Raw genomic sequence first — 19,016 nt, 5'->3', positions numbered from 1 at the left:
CTTCAGGTTTGTTTACATATGTGTTTTATGAATGTGTGTTCAGCAGCAGCAGCAGCGGATGATCACGATCGATTAATCCCAGTTTCTTTTTTTGTAATTGCAGTACAGAACCCTGTCAAACGATATCAATATTTGGTGAAGACGTGCGATGTTTCTATTCCCTAAAAGGACGACCACAGGAGCATGAGTGATCTTTGCTGCTGCGAATATATCGACTCGGATGGACAGAGAAATCACCTGTTGGCCTGCTGCTGCAACTGTCAGGATTTGGATGAAGGTTTTGAAGGGTGAGTGCGTAGCGCGCAATATTCGCAACTAATTGATTATCAGTGTTTTAATAAATTTGGCAGATTAGTCTCTGGTACTGGAATCGCTGAGACGAACAAGAAGCAGTTGATTATAACTGCAAGGGACAGGATGAGGGTGCCCTGGCTCGGGGGCGCGCGCCTCCTCAATCCAAGCGTCGCTCTGCCCATAGTTCTTCTGCCTTCGTTCCTGCTGATGGCCACACTCAATCTCGAACTGACTCTGCTGTCGTTCTCATTGCTGGTGCTCTGTCTGCTCGGCTTGTACAAGTATTGGTTGGAATCGATGCCGCGGATTTTCCTGATGTGGTCCATCTCCTCTCTAGTCATCCTCTATGTGGTGTATGAAGTAATCGTCGTTTCGTTCCTCATGATACTGCTGGAGGAGAACATTGGATTGTCCGTCGTGATGTTTGCTGCCATATACCTGGCGTACAGAACGAAACTGATCGTGATCAGAATGAAGGAACCGATATTCTCCACTCGTGGATCGTCCGCGGAGAGGAGCGGCTTCTGCAACGTCTGCCAAATATATCGGCCCGATGGAACTCAACATCATTATTGGTAATGTATCATTTTACTTATAATTAACTGATTTATTAATAATAATCAACAACAACAACAGGATTGATAGCTGCATAATTCCAAACTGCAACAAAATCCATTACATCGGTTGCCTGATCTGCACGTTCGTCGCTCTCATCTACAGTTCAATGTTAACATTGACTTCAGTCTGCCATCCCTTCAAGTTTGTTTTCGTGCTGCTACCGGACGACTGCAGCGATGTTTACCAGCAGATAGAGTGAGTATATATATTATAATGATGCATATATTTAAATTAATAATTTCAGGATGAGTCTTTCATTTGTGACTGCAATATACAGCCTGCTTCTAGCGGCATTCATTATGTGGCAGCTGATCTGCACACTGTTCCAATGCAGGCGGCAGTTCAGGTTGCCCAATAAGATGCTGCGTGTGATTTTCAACAAGCACACTTTGTTTCAACAGCAGCAGCATTACGAACAGACCAACAGAACATGAAACACTTTTAAGAATTTAATTGAAATTCATTTATAATAATAATTAAAAAAAAAAAGAAGAAAAAAAAAACACTATAATATATATATGAAATAGTTAACTAATGAGTTAAGCGTTATCGTATTTGTGCAATTTCAGCCTCCACTCCTTGATCAGTCCATCGAATGCTCTCCTCGAATACACTCTGGTCTTGTCTGGTGTTCTGGGATCATCGAATTTCCTTTCGTGCCTACAAAAAGAAACACAATAACATATAGCTGCTGGTGGTTGTAATTGTGTTTAACAATTTACCTTGGAACTGTGCGTATGTAATTGTCGTAACCGATGGTATTCTTGCCGTAATCAATTTGCTTCTGGCGTCTGCTCAATATCTCCGGGTCCTTCTCACGTTTCGGTCTGTTATCAGCTGGACCCGAGTATCTGCTGCAGCTGCTCTTCCTCGAACTGGAACCCTCGCTGCTGCTGCAACACTCGGACTCCTGCTGCGATCCCCCCGTCTCAACGGGCTCCACCGGATCCGTTCTCCACTGATTGCTGCTGGTACTGCTGACCACTGCATCGCCATTATCCGTCGTCGTCGTTGTTGACCTGCTGGAAACGCTTCGTCCACGCATCTCCTCTTCCTGTCCCGTGTTGTTCCTTCTCTTATTGTTGTTGTTGTTGCTGCTGCAGCACTTCTGAGTTCTCTGGTACGGCACCGAGGTGGTTCTGCTCGACCTGTTCGAGGCCCTCTGCACTATCTTTCCGCGACTCTCGTTCCGATTGGAATTGTTGAATGTTGTTGTCGATGATGCAGACGATGCGACGGACGTTGCTTTCAAAGAGGCGTCATCCAGTTCGGTGCTGTCTTCCTCGACCGCGGCCTGCGTGAACCAAAGAAACGGTCTAATTATTTGAAGGTTAGTATTTCGGCACACTCACGAAAATCATCGCGTTCTTCAGCGAAGTGTTCATTGACATCGACTGCAGACTCATCGTCGACGACACTTCTTCTGCTCTGCTCCTTCCACCCTTCCTCCAAACGCGCGAAAACAAAACAAACAAACAAACACACACCCAACCAAACCACAAACAAACAAACAAAAAAAAAAGCAGACAAACAAAAGAAAACAGCAAGAAACAAATAACAACGACAAAAACAAAGTGTGCGAAAATTGAATAAAGGCGTACGGAAAGTAAAAGCAGACGATTTGTACGAATCGAAATCGCGTTGCGCGATGTTATTGTTATTTCTTTCAAATTGGAGGGAAACCGCGTCCGCCGCGAGCATCAACAAAAATGTGAAGCTAACCTAATTATCTGCAGGCTACCAGACGAACGTTAACAATTCTAAAGCAATAATCGTATTAACCAATTGGAAATGTATTGAGGAACTTAACTAAATGTGATGTGTATGAATATTAGATTGTAATAAGCAATATTCTTTATGTAAATAATTCAGTTTTAAAAGATGTAACTTTTGAACAAGCTTTGAACTAAAAGCTTTGGTGTATCGCGTACAGATGATGCGATGATCTGTTTGAAAATATGAATACGTTTTTCTGCCAAAAGAAACTGAGAAATGGATAATGATTTTGAGAATATAAATATTGAAATGAGCATCAATACATGTATGTAGCTGCTTCGGTACGTTCGGAATCAATGATTAAACTATCGTATTTGAAAAATAATGTAAAATATGCAACCATATTTGCACATTTTAAATGAAGATCGTGCTGCCATAGATACGCCTAAATGTTATTATTTTCCGTTAAATCAGTTACATCCAGATTATTTTACAATCGTTGTTTAAACTAAAACCTTTTTTTATTTCGTTGAGGAAAGATAAGGGGATGAATGAAAGTATAGAGGCGCCACCAATCGGTAAGTTGTCGTATTCAGTCGTATTGAAGAAGAGAGTTTGTTTTTTTGTCTATTTTGAAAGTTTGTTTTCATAACTGTTATTAACGTGAAATCATGTTTAAATTTGGGTTTTCCGCCGATGCAAGTGAATGCAAAGTCGCCGAAGAATGCAAGGAATCAGCTGAAGATGGTGAGCGAGAGTATTCCAAAAAAAATTAAATACATGCTAGTTGTTAACCTCCATAACATGTTTCAAATTTCGCCTTTCGTTTGTCACCATTTCAACGACCGCTTGGATTTTCTTTAAACAATTGTTTTTATACCCTTAGATGCATGCAAGGGACAAAAGTGGCTGCCAAGTGAGAAGATCAGCATTGGGAATAACGTAGTGGATCCCGAGTTGCTGAAGGAGAACTGCACATCGATCAACAGTTTAGAATTGGAAGACTGTTGCACCATTCGCTACGTATCCACAGTGATCGTTTCAGAGCTTGTGCGGAAGAAGCAGAATGAGGAGGATTCCATCTTCAAAGCAGAGCAGAATAATTCCGATTTGATTACAGCTGTATACGAAGGTGATTGAATTTAATTGTTAATATATGGAAATTATTATTATTTAAGTGAATATGTTGAAAAGGTGGATTGAAGATTTGGGAGTGCACTTACGACGTGCTCGATTATATCTACGACGGTGAGAAATTGGAGTTCAAAGATAGGAAAGTTTTGGATTTGGGCTGCGGCGCCGGCATCATCGGTATATATTCGTTATTGAATGGGGCCAGCAACGTGTGCTTGCAGGATTACGTAAGTGAATGGAAGTATTGCGAAGTTATGATTGATTAACAGTTTTTCCTTTTAGAACCCTGAAGTGATCAAGTATATAACGATACCGAATGTGCTGTTGAATGCTGGAAGCAAAGAGGAAGCGCAGGAGAGGTGCGATTTTTATTGCGGCGATTGGGGATCGTTCGCGAATCTGCTTAAAGTGGATGCGGAGGAGGAGAAATTCGATTACATATTCAGCTCGGAAACTATTTACAATTGCCAGAATTACGATAAACTGCTCTCGGTGTTTGAGCGGATGCTGAAGAGGAAGACGGGCGTGCTGTAAGTGTGAATTAATTTCGCTTCGTTTGTTTTTCTCTAATTTATGTTTATTTATTTGTTGTAGATATTTGGCGGCGAAGACGTACTATTTCGGCGTAGGCGGTGGCACCAGGCAGTTCGAGAAGGCCATGGATAAGGCCGGTTGTTTCAAGTACGAGACGTGTTGGAAGTGCCCGAACGGTGTCCAGCGAGAAATATTAAAGATCTCTTTGAACTAATTGACTAAAAATAACTAATATGTACGGGGACGGACGAGATGGATGGTTTAGGGCGCCAATCGCTGATACATCCATCCGTTCTCTCCTTGAAACAGTATCTTGTTATCCGGTTGCTGCTGCTGCGACGACGATTTGATGAATTGGATGCGATCGTGAATCCTATCCGTCTGACCCTGCCAGAACTCGATCGTCGTCGGTTTCAGCACGTATCCGCCCCACTTTTCCGGTTTCGGCACGACCGTTCCGTACTTGCCCGACAGTTCCTTCTCGATCCGCACGAGCGCTTCCCGTCCGGCCACCGGTTTGCTCTGGTCGCTGAGCAACGCACCGATTTGGCTGCTGTGCGGTCTCTGCCTGAAGTACTCTTCCGCTTCCCGCATAGGCAACTTCTCGACCTTCCCCTCGATCCTCACGGACCTCGAGATCGCCGCCCAATAGAAAGTCGCCGCAGCGTTATCGTTCGCCTCCAGATCCTGTCCCTTCCTGCTCGTGTAGTGCGTGAAGAACTTGAAACCGTCCGGACTGTAGCCTTTGCACAGGACCATCCTGCACGACGGGAAGCCTTCCCTGCAAAATCACGGAAGAGAATGTTGAATGTTTGCTTGCGCAGAACAGAATTTGCTCTCGCTCTCATACTTGTTAACAGTTGCCAGGCACATCGCGTTCGGTTCGATCACTGACGGATTGCCTTTGACCTCTTCGAACCAATGTTTGAAAACTTGCATCGCGTCCCCGGATGGTAGATGCTCCTCGAGCAGAACCTTGCCCTTGCCGTGGTACGGCGTTCGCATAGCTACGTTAAACGAACGAGAGGAAACACACACAAATTACATTATTAACATCGTAAACGCACCTTCGAATAATACCTGATAGATCGCTCATCGTTCATACGTGCTTATAGTATTGCTGATATTAACCTTGCAAGCCGGAGCAGAACTGTCGCCTTAATGCGTCTCGCAGTGCCATCGTCCTTTGTTCTCTGGGATAATGATAATGTTGATTGCTTACGCAATTAGTGGGGGATCGTAAGTGGACTTGAAGAACAGCTGGCCGGTCAAAGGTAAACTGCGTCTATTACGAACGAACATGAAACTGTTATGATACGATACCACCAATTACATAATTGCACCATAACAGCAAAAGAGGCAAAAAAGGACAAATCCGAATTGACACGTTTGCATGCAAGGGAAAAGAGAAATTACATAAGGATTGTTTGTTGTGGCGCCACCTCTATTTTGATCAGCTGATGAGATGAGAATTATACAACCCATTTAACTTGTTATTATCGATTTTAAAATTCGGTTTTAATTTGCGTCGTTTCCACTGATTGCGCACTAATTGCAGACTCTGCGTGCGATTTTTTGCCCTTTTTTTTTCGCATTTGCAAATTGAATTTGTGCGCGCGGATTGAAAAAAGAAACGAACACACGTTGAATGAACTGACCTTTCCCATCGATTTCTTCAGTTGAAATCCGTCAGTCCAGTGTACACCTCCAGCTCCACGTCATTCCAATTTGGTGCTCTGTTTCGTCGCATCGAAGCAATGTTTTCGCAGGTGATCATAGCCATCCTCGTCGTTCTCCTCTCCTTGGGTAAGTTCGAATGATCCTCGTCGTTTCTCTGCAGAGATGATACTTTGCAAAAGTTTCTAGGTTATCTGCTCTAAATAATTAAAGAAAAAAACATATGCGTTTACACCTGTTGTTGTTTTTTTTCCCCTGCAGTTTTCATAGCCATCTACAGGAGAGCGAAGAATGCGAGACGCGGTATATTGTTGACCGGACTGTGCGACACCGGCAAAACTCTGCTGTACGCGAGACTCATCCACAGAAAGTTCGTAAACACGCAGACTTCGATCAAGGAGAATATTGGTGATTACGTGGTGAACGGGGTAAGAATTGTATTATTATTATTGTAGCTTTAATTAATAACAACTAATTGAATGTTGCTGTTGTTGTTGTTTAATTTAGAGTTACGTGAGGGTCATCGATATACCCGGGCACGAGCGCATCCGAGGCAAATTCTTCGAGGATTACAAGTCTCAGTCCAGGGGAATCGTTTACGTGATCGACTCGCAGACGATTCAAAAGGACGTGAGAGACGCCGCAGAGTTTCTCTACAACATTCTCGTCGATCCGGTGGTCGTCGCCAACAGGCCCGCAGTTCTAGTGCTGTGCAACAAGCAAGATCAGCCGTTGGTGAAGAGCGCGAGCGCCGTCAAGGCGATGCTCGAGAAGGAGATGAACACTCTGAGGGTTACGAAATCGAAGCAGCTGCAGTCCGTCGATCCGAATCACGCGAATTCTATTCTTTTGGGCGGTGGAGATCTCGACGAGCCGTTCACCTTCGACTCGATGGGTAAATTCAAGGTGGATTTCGCCGAGTCGCACGCCACTAACAGCGGCGACGCCGACCGCTGCAGCATCGACGAGCTTCAGAGTTGGCTCGCCAAGATCTCATAAATAAATCCGAACCTAATCCGAATTCTCCTCCAATTTAATTTATTTTTCTATTTTCCATTTTATTTTTCACTCTTACTGGTTTCATCCACTTTATAATAATAATAATAAATATGTTTTACGTTCTGAAATTGGTTCGTACCGGACGCACACGTTGTCTTTTATTGAAAGTAGGTGTGTGTGTGTGTGTAGATCGAACTGTTAGCTGGGGCGGGACTTGGGCGTGGTCAGCTGATGGCTGGGCAGGGATTCGGTGCCGTATCGACGTTTCGCCTCCGTGATGAACGCCCACTCCATCTGATTGACGAGCTTCTCGAAGAACATGAGGGCAACGTGCGAATGGAACAGCGACTTGAACTCGAAGCGTATGGAGAAATCGATGATGCACGATTGAGCGTTGCTCTTCAAACCGGGACTGAACTTCCAGTTCGTTTCGAGGAACTCGAAGAGGGTGCCGTCAACGCATCGCGCGTTCACCAGGTACGGTTCCATCAGCGTCACGTGGGACGTGTAACTCTCGACGATCGGTGGGAATCCGATCTCGAGCTCCGCCTTCATGTAGGCGTCTTTCGTGACGAGTATGTGCGACTTTTTGCAGAACGGCACAAAGTGTTTGTAGTTCTTCACGTCGGCCACCACGCTGTACATCTGATCCATGGAGTACCTGCAAAACAAATTGCAATTATCCTGTGCTGTCCACTACATTTCCATTTCATCCGTACCCAACAAGTTTGCGACCATGATACTCTTTCTTCTTGTTGACGGCACTGAACAGGAACCTGATTTGTTTGCTAAAGTCATATGTGAGTGTGAGCCGATGAAATCTGAAATACATTCAACAAGTATTAGAGAAGAAACACTATAGTGTCACCACACAGTCTCTCTCTCGGGTATGCTCACCTATGTGGAAGCAACATTCTCTTCTGTCTATTTCACATGATCATCATCATCATTGAGCTTAATTGGGATGTGATGCGCGCTAAAAGATATTAAACTTTAAATTTTGCAAGGCCGAAGGCCACCATCGTCCTCCGATCTTTTGAACTCGAACTTTGACAGCCACACGCATTTTCCAGGTTATGATTACAACCAGATTATTATGTTACGTAAACATCGGCAGCCCAAACAACAATACATTGCGAATGATAACAAGCACATTAATGTTAGACTGGTGGCTGGCTTCCTCCATCATCGACCACAAAGTACTTAAGTTGTGTTGGCCAATTTGAATTCAAATAGAGAAAGGTTGGGTTGTAATTATAAAGTTTAGTCTGATTAAAAGTATAAATATATATATTTGTTAATAATAATAATAATAATATGAGAATATGCAAAAGTATAAAAAGTAATTGATAATAGTAATAGTTGTTGATTGTTAGTTCCTAATCTGTGGAGAAGTGAGCGCGTTCCTTGTTATTAAAGTGTTTGATGATACCGTCATCGTTCAGGTATATACCGGGATTGAGGTAGCAGAGGTTGAAAGCGATGTTGCGAATCTCCGATGTCTGCATGCTGTGGTTCCCGGATCGTTGCTCCTGGAGTCGCTTCTGCGTTATCTTGCACATGTCCTCGACGTGCGTGTTGTGGCTGTGCTCCATGAACACCTCGCACATCAGCTGAATGTACCAAGTGCCCACGTAGATATCCCTGTGCGATTCGTAATCTAAAGAAAGGTTAAACGTTCATTCTTCAAGATGCAAATATGCACTTACTCAATAGTGTTGAATTGATGACCAGGAGATCGCTCAGGGTGGAGATTTTCGGGAGAGGCGCGCTCGGACTTAGAGCCGTGTCCGATTGCACCCTGGACACTCCGTAATCCAAGTTTTTACCTCTTTGCAAATAAAAAAGAAAGTGATAATGTAGAAACAACAATTGTATTAGTAATTGCTAACCTGCACGTCTGGAAGATAAGAATTTTCGGTTTGTTCTGCATGAAGGGACATCGATCGTTGGAGAAGGCCTTTTCGACGTCCTCCTTATAAATTAAAGCTCCGTCGTGTCCCTCCAAATATTCCTTGCCCTTGCTGTGATCCCTGCTCCCGTGAGTCATTATCACCATTATCGCAATATCAGATAACTGCAGATACGGATTCGTCACGAATTTTTCAACTTCCTCGTTGATTTCCTGCGAAGAAACACAGTAGTAGATGAAATTAAGATTGATTGATTCTCACTCACTTGAGCTGTGAGATCCCTATCGTTCGTCTCCACCACCAGACCCATCTGCTTGAAGAGACTGTTCAGTGAGCTGACGTCGAACTGCGAACCGGTTCGACACATGTTATGATTGAAATTCAAGATGTTGATGATCTTCACGAGACCCCTGTTCCGCGATTTTGTATTATAGACTGAGATGTGCTCGTTCTGCTGGACGACGTGCTTAAAGTCCTTCGACATTTTAACGACAACCTCCAACGGTTTCGCCCTATGCGAGATAATGTAATTCGGCGAGTTGTGCACCTGCGGAACTAAAACGCAACATTACTTATTGGATTCCCACATCATATACATATATACATACCAGTATCTTCCAAGATTGAATTCTTTGGGTCAAGCAACGACATGAAGTTGGTCTGTCCTGCCTTGTTGAGGGCAGTGATGAGAATGGGATAGGCATTGTTCGGGGATTTGAGCAGCTCTATCCAAAAGTGTCTTGCCTTGTTTGTCCTCTCTGGCACGTTCTAATCAATCAATCAATTAATATTATTATTACTGTTACCATATCAAAAATGAATGACTCACCTTCACCTGTTCAATCTTGTCCGAGCTGAGGATCCCCTGGAACTCGTTGAGAAACGAATCGGTCACGTTCAGTTGCACCAGCTCCAGGTAATTCTCCCTGATCCTGTTCACGTATTCCTCCTTCATCTTCGCCAGCCAGTAGAACTGAACAAAATATCCAATCAAAGCACACTACTAGACTACTACAACAACAACAATGGTACCTGTCAAAACATGTTTACCTTTTTGACGGGATCGCCACGAACTAACAACTTCCATTGTGTTGCGCGTGAAGTCAGTGACATTGGAATGGACCGATCCGATTGGCCAATCCGTGCATTTAAATTTGAAATATATTCAAAAACTAATTAAAAAGTCTCCATAGATCAATGGAAAGAGAGAGAGAGATCCAAATTGAAATGAACTGTATTTGATGCTGCAAAGCTCATTTATACTTTAATCATTTCCATGTAATTGTCACAATTGGGAAATGTCAAATTAATAATCGAGAGTGTGACAATTTCGGTGTCATTGTCAGTGTCGGTGTTGTTGGTTTTAGTAATCTGATCGAGGAAAACTGAAGAAGCGAGAAGAAATGTTAGATGCCGGTAAGTTTACCTACCGAATAATGCGTAGCGCGCCTATCATTATTACTACTAAGTTGAGACAAACAAATAATTGTTTCGTTTTAATTACGAAATGGAATTGAAATTGTGCGTTTCCCGGCCGGCCGGAGAATCATCACGTCGATCGATCGTTTGATCGTGATTTGAACGCGAGCCCGCAACGATGAGTTTTGTTTCCGAAAAACAATTAATTCGTTGTTTATTTTTTGCCCTAAGTGGGAATTTAATACTAATTGAAAAAAATCCTTTAATTCGAACGTCAGTTTTGACGTTTCATTGTTTGTTGCTAATGGTAATTAGGGGTATTGTTTTCTTGTTTTGTTTTGATAAATGGCCATCTTTGATTACCGTAATTGAGATTTACGATTGACGCCCTCCTCATTCGGAGGAGTGAATTAAATGTGTGGATACGTCGGGGGGATGGTTTCGAAAGGGCGGCGAGCGAGGCGTCGCGACGCCCGATCATTGTATGTATCTCTTTCGGCGCCGCCCGCGCAAACACGGCGACAGAGACGTGTGCGTGTGTGTGTATGTGCGGACTGTAGCGGAGAGCGTGCGGAGTCTGCGTCTTCGGCTCCCCCTTTTTTGCAGGCCACTCTCCATCCATCCATCCGACCATCCAGACCGACGAGACCACCGCATTTCAAACAGAGATTTAAAATTATAAAAAAACCTTAACCATCATCATCATTACACCAACATTCTTGCAAAGTGGTCTTTTGTTAATAATCATCCAGTGATCCGCGAAACAAGTGCCTGTCTCGATCGTTCCACGGCTGCTCCGCACCACTCTAAGAACAGGTAACATAATTGTCTGTACCTTCTTCTTTATGAAGTTGCGTTGTTTCGTTCTTTTGCTTCTCCCCCGATCGATGATGAAGTTGCCAAAGAATAACTTGTAATATCAACAAATTATAAATTAATTTTCAATAACGAAAAGATAAAAGATATAAAAGCGAGAGAGAGATATATTTAAAAGTTCTCAAGTTTCCATATATATGCGTACTATATCACAGCTGTTCGTTGATATTTAGCGAATCGATTGAGTGCTGTAACCGATACTGTGTTTACTCGACGCGATTCGCTTGTTACCGATGCGTTTCTGTTTCCGATTCGTTCGTTCGTTTGTTTGTTTCATCTGTTTCGCATATTGTTTTCATGTATAATTACGCCGCCGTCCGGATTTTCGCATTTATCGATTTCGAATTGCAAAACGCAACTGAAGAAACTTGCGTTCTGTTTGCGTGTGAGTGTGTGTGTGTGTATGTACCCCTCACGATTCGGTCTCGGGCCTTCCTTCTCCACCTTCCTTCTCATCGCGACCCACCGATCGATATAGTAGTAACTTTTGCGTTACATAACTAAGTCCGTGTCCATAAATATCGTTATGCTTTCATTACTGCTGTCATTGTTTTTTTTTCACTTGTTTTCTACCTTCAGTTGTTTCTCTTCCTTTCGACCGCCCACCGCCCCCCCCATAGTTGGTCATTATGAAAAGCACCCATTACGTCATTAAGTTTTATTCGACGCGTAGACTTGATTATCGTTTCAATCACTTTAAAATTCTATTTAGATATTATTTGTCTCTTCTTAAACGTATTCTCTCTTGGAATCGAACCAACTTCGAAGTCAGTTGATTGGTATCTGCTGCAAGTTTTCGACCTAATCTCGAGGGCTTCGCTCGAGACGCTTTCCAACCCATTGTTATCATTTCGCGACGTTGGCGTATCTTCAGCTTCTCTTCATACTTTAATATTATTATTATTATTATTATATATGATTTTGTGTGTGTATATCTGTGATAAGCACATCGAATACAGCCGATGATGCATTATTATCTCCAGTCTATTTATAGATTTCGTTTCGTATTTCGCAAATCCTTTTCGATAACCTCTCCATTTAAATATGTTTTTCTGCTTGAATCTTCTCTTTCCAAAGCCATTGACAATGTTTACCTCTACAGCAGATTTTGCAAAAGAAAGGAGAGATCACTCGACGTTTCTCTCGTCCATTGTTCGTCGCTCTTAATTCTCCGATTGAACGTTTGCTTTTCCGATGAGGAATCGAGTGCGCTCTCTTTCATCAGAATCAAAGCGGTTCAGGTGCAACAGTTGCATTGTCGAAACGTGCGTCGACTAACGTCGCGAGTGGCAACACCGAAACAGTATCTGTTACCGTTGTTGTTGCTATGGTGATCTTAGGAGAGATCAAGTGCGGGCATGTCAAGTGCGGGCATCTTCTCGAGGGTTTCAATTATGAGATTTTATCGGTGGTTCGTTTGAATGAGGAAGAGGATGAGGATAATAAAATAACGCGAGGAATCGAAGACAGGCGCGAAATGGGAATCAGTTGAATCGAACAAAAGGTTCCGATCTCTCGACCTTTCGAGGACCATTCAAACTGCCGCTGCTGCTGCTGTACTTCTGATTGTTGTTGTTCGAAATCGGGGGAAAAAGCACTCGAATAAAGCATGCAGAGCGTGCTCAGGAATTCAGTTTTATTCAGTTTTGTTTTTTTTTTTGTTTGGTTGTTATGCATTGTTATGATTGATACGTTCCTCTGTTTAGTTTTTTCTTTTTTGTTTTGTTGATGGGCTACGCGATTTTTTTTTGCTGTGTGACCAAAAAGGAAGGTGCGAAACGCTCGCGGAATGGTGCGCGAATCGATATAATTTCAGCACGGTCCGCGTTACGAAGACTTTGCTACGCCGAAAGCTTCACTAAATTCCGCAGCCGGGGGTGGGTAGGGAGGAAAATAAAAAGAAAGAAAAAAAACGAAGAAGGGAAAGAAGATTACGTAAATCGGTAACTAAGCCGACCTCAATTGTTTCGGTAACATTGAATCTGTCGCGAGTTTACGTTGCCATGGCAGTCGTCGAGAAGAGATGTGACTTTCGTTTCTATATTTAAAAGAAACAAAACAATGCAAATAGCATAAATTAAGTTTTTTTTTCTATGGGTAAAGTTAGTAAGTAAGCATAAACGGTTGTGATTACGAAACGAAACGTAATGGGGATGTATTTGTTCCGGTTTCTCGGGAATAATTGGATTGAACTGTTTGGTGTATGGAATAAAGTAATAAAGTGTGCGAAGCGCGCTTCAGATGTTTAATTGAAACAAAGTGCTGGGGGATGGGGGGTGGGGCTAATTTGACGTACGTATCGAAGTGAGTGGTAGGATGGAGGCCAAAAATAGGGGCGGCCTGGGATAATTGCAATTGTTTTCCGGCGGCGGCGGTGGCGAATGCAAATTGAGACGTCGCAAAGTTTACGTCCTGTTGTTTTCCAATTACGCTTTCCCATCACGAAACCCAATTTATTCTCTTTCTCTTCTCTTTTTATTCTTTTCTACTTCTTCAGCAGTTACAGGATGTAATAATAATAATACTCTGCGAAGGAGACGCTGAGTCCTGTCTGCCAAAGAGAAAGAAAGAGAGAGAATCAGGAAGCAGGAAGAGATGGCGCTCTAATCAATACCTCTTCGTCGTCGTTTAAACCCTTCTCTCTTACTCTCGCGTCGCGACGCATCGTATTCTAATACTTTAATGGATTCGCGTCCTACGCGTGGAATAATAATAATGTGTCAGCGACGGCGGCATCTTCTTCTTCTTGTCCCATTATGTTAAGAGATTTAGAAAATTGAACATTTGCAGAAGTGAAAGGTCCGACATCGGCTTTCCTCCATCCATTTCACAAAACAATTGCTCCATTTCCATGGAAATCCGCAGCAATCTGTAGCCACTCATCTCTCTCTCTCTCTCTCGCATTACACACGTACAAGAGAATTACCATAGAAACGCAATACATAACCCTAACCTTGAATGCTCGCGTTGGTAGGGAAACGAGCGATGATCGGTTTATTTAAGGTTTCCCCCATTTTTGTATTAACCTTCGTCTTAGTATTTTATTAATATAATTTGAAAATGATTAATTTGCTTGGTTTCGTTTGGTTTCTTAGCAACGAAAACTAATGACATTATTATTATTTTGAAATAGGTGGATGCGCCGGGTTTCAAAGTGATCTACGATCACGATTTATTAACGTAATCGAAGGATTATAGTAATTCGGTTGTAGATAGTTTGACAACTCAAACGTCGGTCGTAATTGTTGCGGAGATCAATCAATCGCGCCCGAATAAACGTTTGCATTGCTAGAATTTGTGCGGAACGGATCAAAGCGGGCGTCCCAAATTCCAGCTGCGCACATTATTATCACACAATACGCTTTCATCGTCATCATGGAAACGTGATTAACGACGTCCCATACGCACGCACGCACGTATCATAGCAACAATAACTGGTTGTGAATGCTGATTTGCAGACGAATCGGATTATCGAATCGAACGTAATACAAAACAGCAAACGAAACGAGAGAACATAGATGTAAGATGTAGACATTTGGACGGTTTCCAGACCTCCGTGTAGACGGGCGCATTTCCTCGACCCAAATCTGTCATCATGACATAACGTCGCCTTGGCAACAAAGTCAATAAATTGGTCAATAAATATAATAAAAATAAAACAAAAACAAATATTTGAAGAAGAAAAAAAAAATTATAAATCTTTTTGTTGTTTTTTAGGAAATGAGACGCACAAGGCGACACAAATTCCTGCAGATTTCGGTGTTCTTCATGATATACTCCATAATCCACGTGTTTTCCGATAACGTGGGTGGTGGTGGTGGTGGTGGTGGTGAAGCGGTTGCAGAAGCAGCGGCGGCAGCAGGAGCAGGAAAGTCGGTCGAGACTCTGGTGGTCAAGAACGAGGCGTCCAGCGATAATGCGTCGAGCGTCAAGACGCCACCGCCGACGCCATCTACCACAGGAAATAATGTCATCACTGTCGGCCCCACCGGTATGGGACCGCACGGCCATCCCACCTGGAGACCCAAACGACCCAACTGCACACCACCTGCAATCGAACAGGTAAATCGAAATCGGTGGATGCGCCGATATCAAAGATTGATATGTTATACTTTTTGCAGTTTCCGAAACCGATCATGGGTCCGTGGGGCAGAAAGCACGGAGGCATAATTGTTCACATCCTGGTCGCGGCGTACACCTTCATTGGTTTAGCGATCGTCTGCGATGAATACTTTGTTGCGTCTTTGGATAGAATCTGCGAAGGTAACTTTCGATTGATTGATTGATTGATTGCGTGTTTTATCGCTTCATTGATTGATTGATGGTTTCGATTTTGCAGAGCTCAAGCTGTCACCGGATGTGGCCGGTGCGACGTTCATGGCGGCAGGAAGTTCGGCGCCGGAACTGGCGACCGTCATCATCGGCGTCTTCTTCGCCAACGACGATATCGGTAAATTAAAGATCTTTTCACTCTGCGTCGAAATTAGAATGAATGAATGAGTTTGTAATCGATTTTGCTTGCAGGCGTTTCCGGCGTGATCGGCTCCGCCGTTTTCAACATAATGTTCGTCATTTCGGTGTGCGCCCTCTGCACGAGCACCGTCTGCTACCTGAACTGGTGGCCTTTGGTGAGGGATTGCTTCTTCTACGCCCTCTCCATCCTCATAATGCTCTTCACCATTTACAACGATACGATCACATGGTCAGTGATGATGATGATAATTTCAATTTTCAATTGATTAACTTTCATTTCACCTTTTGCAGGGGCGAATCTTTGTTCATGTTGATCATGTACGTGGTGTACTGCATTGCGTTGCATTTCAACGCGCCTCTCGAGAGGTGGGCTCAAACCCTTCCGATACCCTTCAAACCTGCAGCTCCCGAAGAGGAATCCGGTTTGGTGAGTTACAAAACTCTGGACGAAGATCGGACGAAGAGGTCGAGCTACGGAAGCCCGGACAAGAACGGCGTCGCCGAGGTTGAGCAAGGATACGGAGGAGCAGGTGGTGATACTTTGAGCGGACCAAGTTTGAATCAGGTGCAGGCGGATCCCGCGCAACACCAGCATCAGCAGGGAGGTCAACATCAGGGACCGGCAGGGGCGAGCGGTTACTACAGACCCAAGGAGGCCGATCCGAACGCCGTCGATCCACTCGTACAACCCATCGGTAAATACTAATAATATTTACCATTCTTCATCTGATAATATCTTCCTCTGCGCAGATGGTACGCTCTTCCAGAAGATCAGCTGGGCCGTCGTCTTTCCCATCCACTACATGTGCAGGAAAACCATCCCCGATTGCAAAACGGAAAAGTACAAGAACTGGTATCCGTTCACCTTCTGCGTCTCGATGGTTTGGATCTCTTTCTACTCTTATTTCATGGTTTGGATGATCACCATCATCGGTACGTCGCAACGCACAAAAAAACGACCGAATATGTTAATAATGAACTACATCATTTCGTTTTGAATCGCAGGAACAACTCTGGGAATTCCCGACACCGTGATGGGACTGACTTTCGTGGCTGCCGGCGTTTCCGTTCCGGACGCTCTATCCAGTATTGCGGTCATCAAAGAAGGGTAAGAACATGTTCAATTTAACACTACTTATATAAACTAATTCATTTTTACTACTACTACTCGATCAAATTTTACTGAAAAGTGAAAGAAAATAATGCAATTACATTCAGGATCTTATTTTCCCTTCGATATATTAAAAACGCATTACAAACGCGCTTCAAAATCGATGCTCGTGAATTATTCAGAGTTCTGTATGAGTAAATATGCAATGCGTGTGGAAGAAGTAGATAGTAAATAGTAGAGTGATGGCGATGATGTTGATATTCACTTAATAACATGTTCACATATTTTGCGAAATTATTAATTGTGGAAATTATAAATTGTATATTCAGGTACGGAGATATGGCCGTATCGAATGCGGTCGGATCGAACGTGTTCGATATTCTGGTCTGTCTGGGTCTTCCTTGGTTCATCCAAACGGCGATAATCAAACCCGGTTCCCATGTGAACGTCATAAGCAAAGGTATCTCTATTTCCTAGGTTACCAAATGCAGTTTCAACTGTTGTTGTTGTTTTTTGCAGGTCTCACCTATTCGACGTTATCCCTTCTCTCGACCGTCGTCTTTCTGGTCGTCGCGACGCACCTGAACGGCTGGAAGTTGGACAAAAAGTTGGGCGTCGTCCTGATGATCTGGTATCTGATATTCATCACGTTCGCGAGTATGTACGAGCTGAACGTCTTCGGACAGCTGAATCCACCGGAATGCAAGAGTCTCTACTAAGAAGATGAATGCATACTTCCGTGGACTTATTTTATTTAAACTAAAAAAAAATATGATTTCAACTAAACAAAGAAACTAAGAGAAGAACTGCATGATAAGAGAGAGAGAGAGCGTGGATTATTGAATGTTTATTGTGCAAAGCGAACGCCGGTTTTTGTTTTTTTTTGTTTCGGAGGATATCTAGATGTTGTTTAGAATTGTTATTGTAGAGAGAATGAGAGACGAAGAAGATTTTTCTAATGAAAACAAGGAAAAAAACGCGCAGGTTCATACGGAATGAGACGTGCGCTTCGGAGTTAATTAATGTTATTATTATCATTATACCTGCTTGTAAATGTTACATCGAAGAAAGAAAACTAAGAGTGAAGATGAAGATGAAGAGATGTTACCCAAGAACCAAAGATCCTTCGCGTTTTGTTGATGATGTCGATGGTTTCGTTTAAGATTAGGTGTGTTTTAACGATTTAATATGTCTAAACGTCTCAACGTTTCTGTTTGGTTTTATATATATTTAAAGTGTATAAACAAGAAGAAAGAAAAAAAAACAAGTATTTAAACGAAGAAAATGAAGGAAGAAAGGAAATGTAAGTTTGTATAGTTCTTCCCCGGACCCGATTTCACATAGTTCTTACCTTAAATACTTCTATATATATAAAACATACAACGTTTCTTTAAAAGTCTGTGATTTGTTTCCATTTATCTTCGATATTTACACATAAGAAAAAGTAATATATATATATGATATGATATACATATTGATAATTATTGACGAAGACGATGAAAATACCTTACAAAATATATATATATATAAATCATGATGATGAATATAACACTATGTTTGTTAAACTTATTTCAATTTTTCAATTATTATTTTGTAATAAAGATGCTAGAAAATCGTTTGAATCACTTTCCTCCACTTCTTGTTGATGTTACTGTTAACGCCGATCGATGTTGTTGATGTTTGTTGTTGTTATTGTTGTTGTCGTCGTCGCTTGTTGCTACTGTTATTGTTGCTATAGTTTCCTATAAACCGTGATGTATTTGTTTCAAACGATTCTTCATTTATTTTCGATGTTGTTGTTGTTGTTGTTTTGTTTATCCCTGAGCACATGTATATGCACCCCTGCGCACTTGATTATTATTATTATCATTATTATTAATGTTCCAGCAACTTTATTACAAAATTATCCTTTGTTATTTATTTAATATGTATTGCCATGACAACTTGCACTTTAATTATTATGATTGTTATCATCGATGTTATTTTTGTTTCGCTTGTAATTATGATTAGCGAATTGACAAAAAAAAATTGATTCATAGTGGAACTAAAGACAATAATTGACAAATAAAGCCTTACTGAGTGTTTAATTAATAGAATTTCGATTAATTACTTCGATTTTCGACAGTCCAAATAAAATTTGCAATTAAGCACTAACAATAATTCGTTTAATTTGATCTAAATATAAGCGATGATTGCTCTTAATTAACTTTAATTGATGGTCATGTAATATTTTTGTATTTAAATTGAAAGAT

General features: G+C 42.2%; 8 protein-coding genes across 11 annotated transcripts; 4 read left to right on the top strand and 4 right to left on the bottom strand.

The window, feature by feature from the left end:
• The first annotated feature begins 26 nt into the window (after positions 1-26).
• On the top strand, positions 27-1,404 carry LOC108568603 (palmitoyltransferase ZDHHC23). The gene is made up of 4 exons (XM_017929794.1): positions 27-287; positions 351-869; positions 931-1,107; positions 1,157-1,404. The coding sequence occupies exons 1-4, from the start codon at positions 184-186 to the stop codon at positions 1,344-1,346; spliced, it is 990 nt and encodes a 329-aa protein (XP_017785283.1). The 5' UTR covers positions 27-183; the 3' UTR covers positions 1,347-1,404.
• On the bottom strand, positions 1,400-2,434 carry LOC108568610 (histone RNA hairpin-binding protein). Its single transcript, XM_017929807.1, has 3 exons — positions 2,265-2,434; positions 1,635-2,206; positions 1,400-1,572 (listed from the first exon to the last, which is right to left on the bottom strand). Exons 1-3 carry the CDS (start codon positions 2,316-2,318, stop codon positions 1,452-1,454), a joined length of 747 nt encoding a protein of 248 aa, XP_017785296.1. The 5' UTR covers positions 2,319-2,434; the 3' UTR covers positions 1,400-1,451.
• A 798-nt stretch (positions 2,435-3,232) lies between these two features.
• LOC108568544 (histidine protein methyltransferase 1 homolog) lies at positions 3,233-4,510 on the top strand. Its single transcript, XM_017929720.1, has 5 exons — positions 3,233-3,375; positions 3,515-3,760; positions 3,823-3,989; positions 4,045-4,292; positions 4,357-4,510. Exons 1-5 carry the CDS (start codon positions 3,300-3,302, stop codon positions 4,508-4,510), a joined length of 891 nt encoding a protein of 296 aa, XP_017785209.1. The 5' UTR covers positions 3,233-3,299.
• Positions 4,318-5,743, bottom strand: LOC108568518 (pyridoxine-5'-phosphate oxidase-like). Of its 2 annotated transcripts, none has more exons than XM_017929673.1 (3): positions 5,428-5,743; positions 5,147-5,303; positions 4,318-5,077 (listed from the first exon to the last, which is right to left on the bottom strand). In XM_017929673.1, exons 1-3 carry the CDS (start codon positions 5,474-5,476, stop codon positions 4,558-4,560), a joined length of 726 nt encoding a protein of 241 aa, XP_017785162.1. In that variant the 5' UTR covers positions 5,477-5,743; the 3' UTR covers positions 4,318-4,557. The 2 variants fall into 2 exon arrangements, with proteins under 2 accessions (XP_017785162.1, XP_017785170.1); XM_017929681.1 differs by having other exon boundaries at positions 5,377-5,738.
• Positions 5,744-5,800: 57 nt separating this feature from the next.
• Positions 5,801-6,990, top strand: LOC108568531 (signal recognition particle receptor subunit beta). Its single transcript, XM_017929695.1, has 3 exons — positions 5,801-6,102; positions 6,235-6,401; positions 6,481-6,990. The coding sequence occupies exons 1-3, from the start codon at positions 6,054-6,056 to the stop codon at positions 6,970-6,972; spliced, it is 708 nt and encodes a 235-aa protein (XP_017785184.1). The 5' UTR covers positions 5,801-6,053; the 3' UTR covers positions 6,973-6,990.
• Positions 6,991-7,020: 30 nt separating this feature from the next.
• LOC108568535 (coenzyme Q-binding protein COQ10 homolog B, mitochondrial) lies at positions 7,021-8,097 on the bottom strand. Its single transcript, XM_017929709.1, has 3 exons — positions 7,870-8,097; positions 7,692-7,793; positions 7,021-7,633 (listed from the first exon to the last, which is right to left on the bottom strand). Exons 1-3 carry the CDS (start codon positions 7,884-7,886, stop codon positions 7,171-7,173), a joined length of 582 nt encoding a protein of 193 aa, XP_017785198.1. The 5' UTR covers positions 7,887-8,097; the 3' UTR covers positions 7,021-7,170.
• A 203-nt stretch (positions 8,098-8,300) lies between these two features.
• Positions 8,301-9,939, bottom strand: LOC108568264 (caspase Dronc-like). Its single transcript, XM_017929242.1, has 6 exons — positions 9,715-9,939; positions 9,494-9,653; positions 9,151-9,440; positions 8,865-9,097; positions 8,682-8,803; positions 8,301-8,632 (listed from the first exon to the last, which is right to left on the bottom strand). The coding sequence occupies exons 1-6, from the start codon at positions 9,838-9,840 to the stop codon at positions 8,352-8,354; spliced, it is 1,212 nt and encodes a 403-aa protein (XP_017784731.1). The 5' UTR covers positions 9,841-9,939; the 3' UTR covers positions 8,301-8,351.
• Positions 9,940-10,280: 341 nt separating this feature from the next.
• On the top strand, positions 10,281-18,672 carry LOC108568555 (probable sodium/potassium/calcium exchanger CG1090). Of its 3 annotated transcripts, none has more exons than XM_017929729.1 (10): positions 10,281-10,301; positions 14,898-15,242; positions 15,302-15,443; positions 15,520-15,630; positions 15,705-15,882; positions 15,945-16,348; positions 16,404-16,586; positions 16,659-16,761; positions 17,094-17,224; positions 17,284-18,672. In XM_017929729.1, exons 1-10 carry the CDS (start codon positions 10,296-10,298, stop codon positions 17,481-17,483), a joined length of 1,803 nt encoding a protein of 600 aa, XP_017785218.1. In that variant the 5' UTR covers positions 10,281-10,295; the 3' UTR covers positions 17,484-18,672. The 3 variants fall into 3 exon arrangements, with proteins under 3 accessions (XP_017785218.1, XP_017785226.1, XP_017785234.1); XM_017929737.1 differs by lacking the exon at positions 10,281-10,301 and adding an exon at positions 10,741-11,120; XM_017929745.1 differs by lacking the exon at positions 10,281-10,301 and adding an exon at positions 13,821-14,814.
• The last annotated feature ends 344 nt before the right edge of the window (positions 18,673-19,016 follow it).

This window comes from Nicrophorus vespilloides, unplaced genomic scaffold, assembly GCF_001412225.1.
Source record: "Nicrophorus vespilloides isolate i.1.1-1 unplaced genomic scaffold, Nicve_v1.0, whole genome shotgun sequence".
NCBI lineage: Eukaryota > Metazoa > Arthropoda > Insecta > Coleoptera > Silphidae > Nicrophorus > Nicrophorus vespilloides.
Note: the sequence above shows the minus strand (reverse complement) of the source record. Positions and strands in the feature narration are given on the sequence as shown.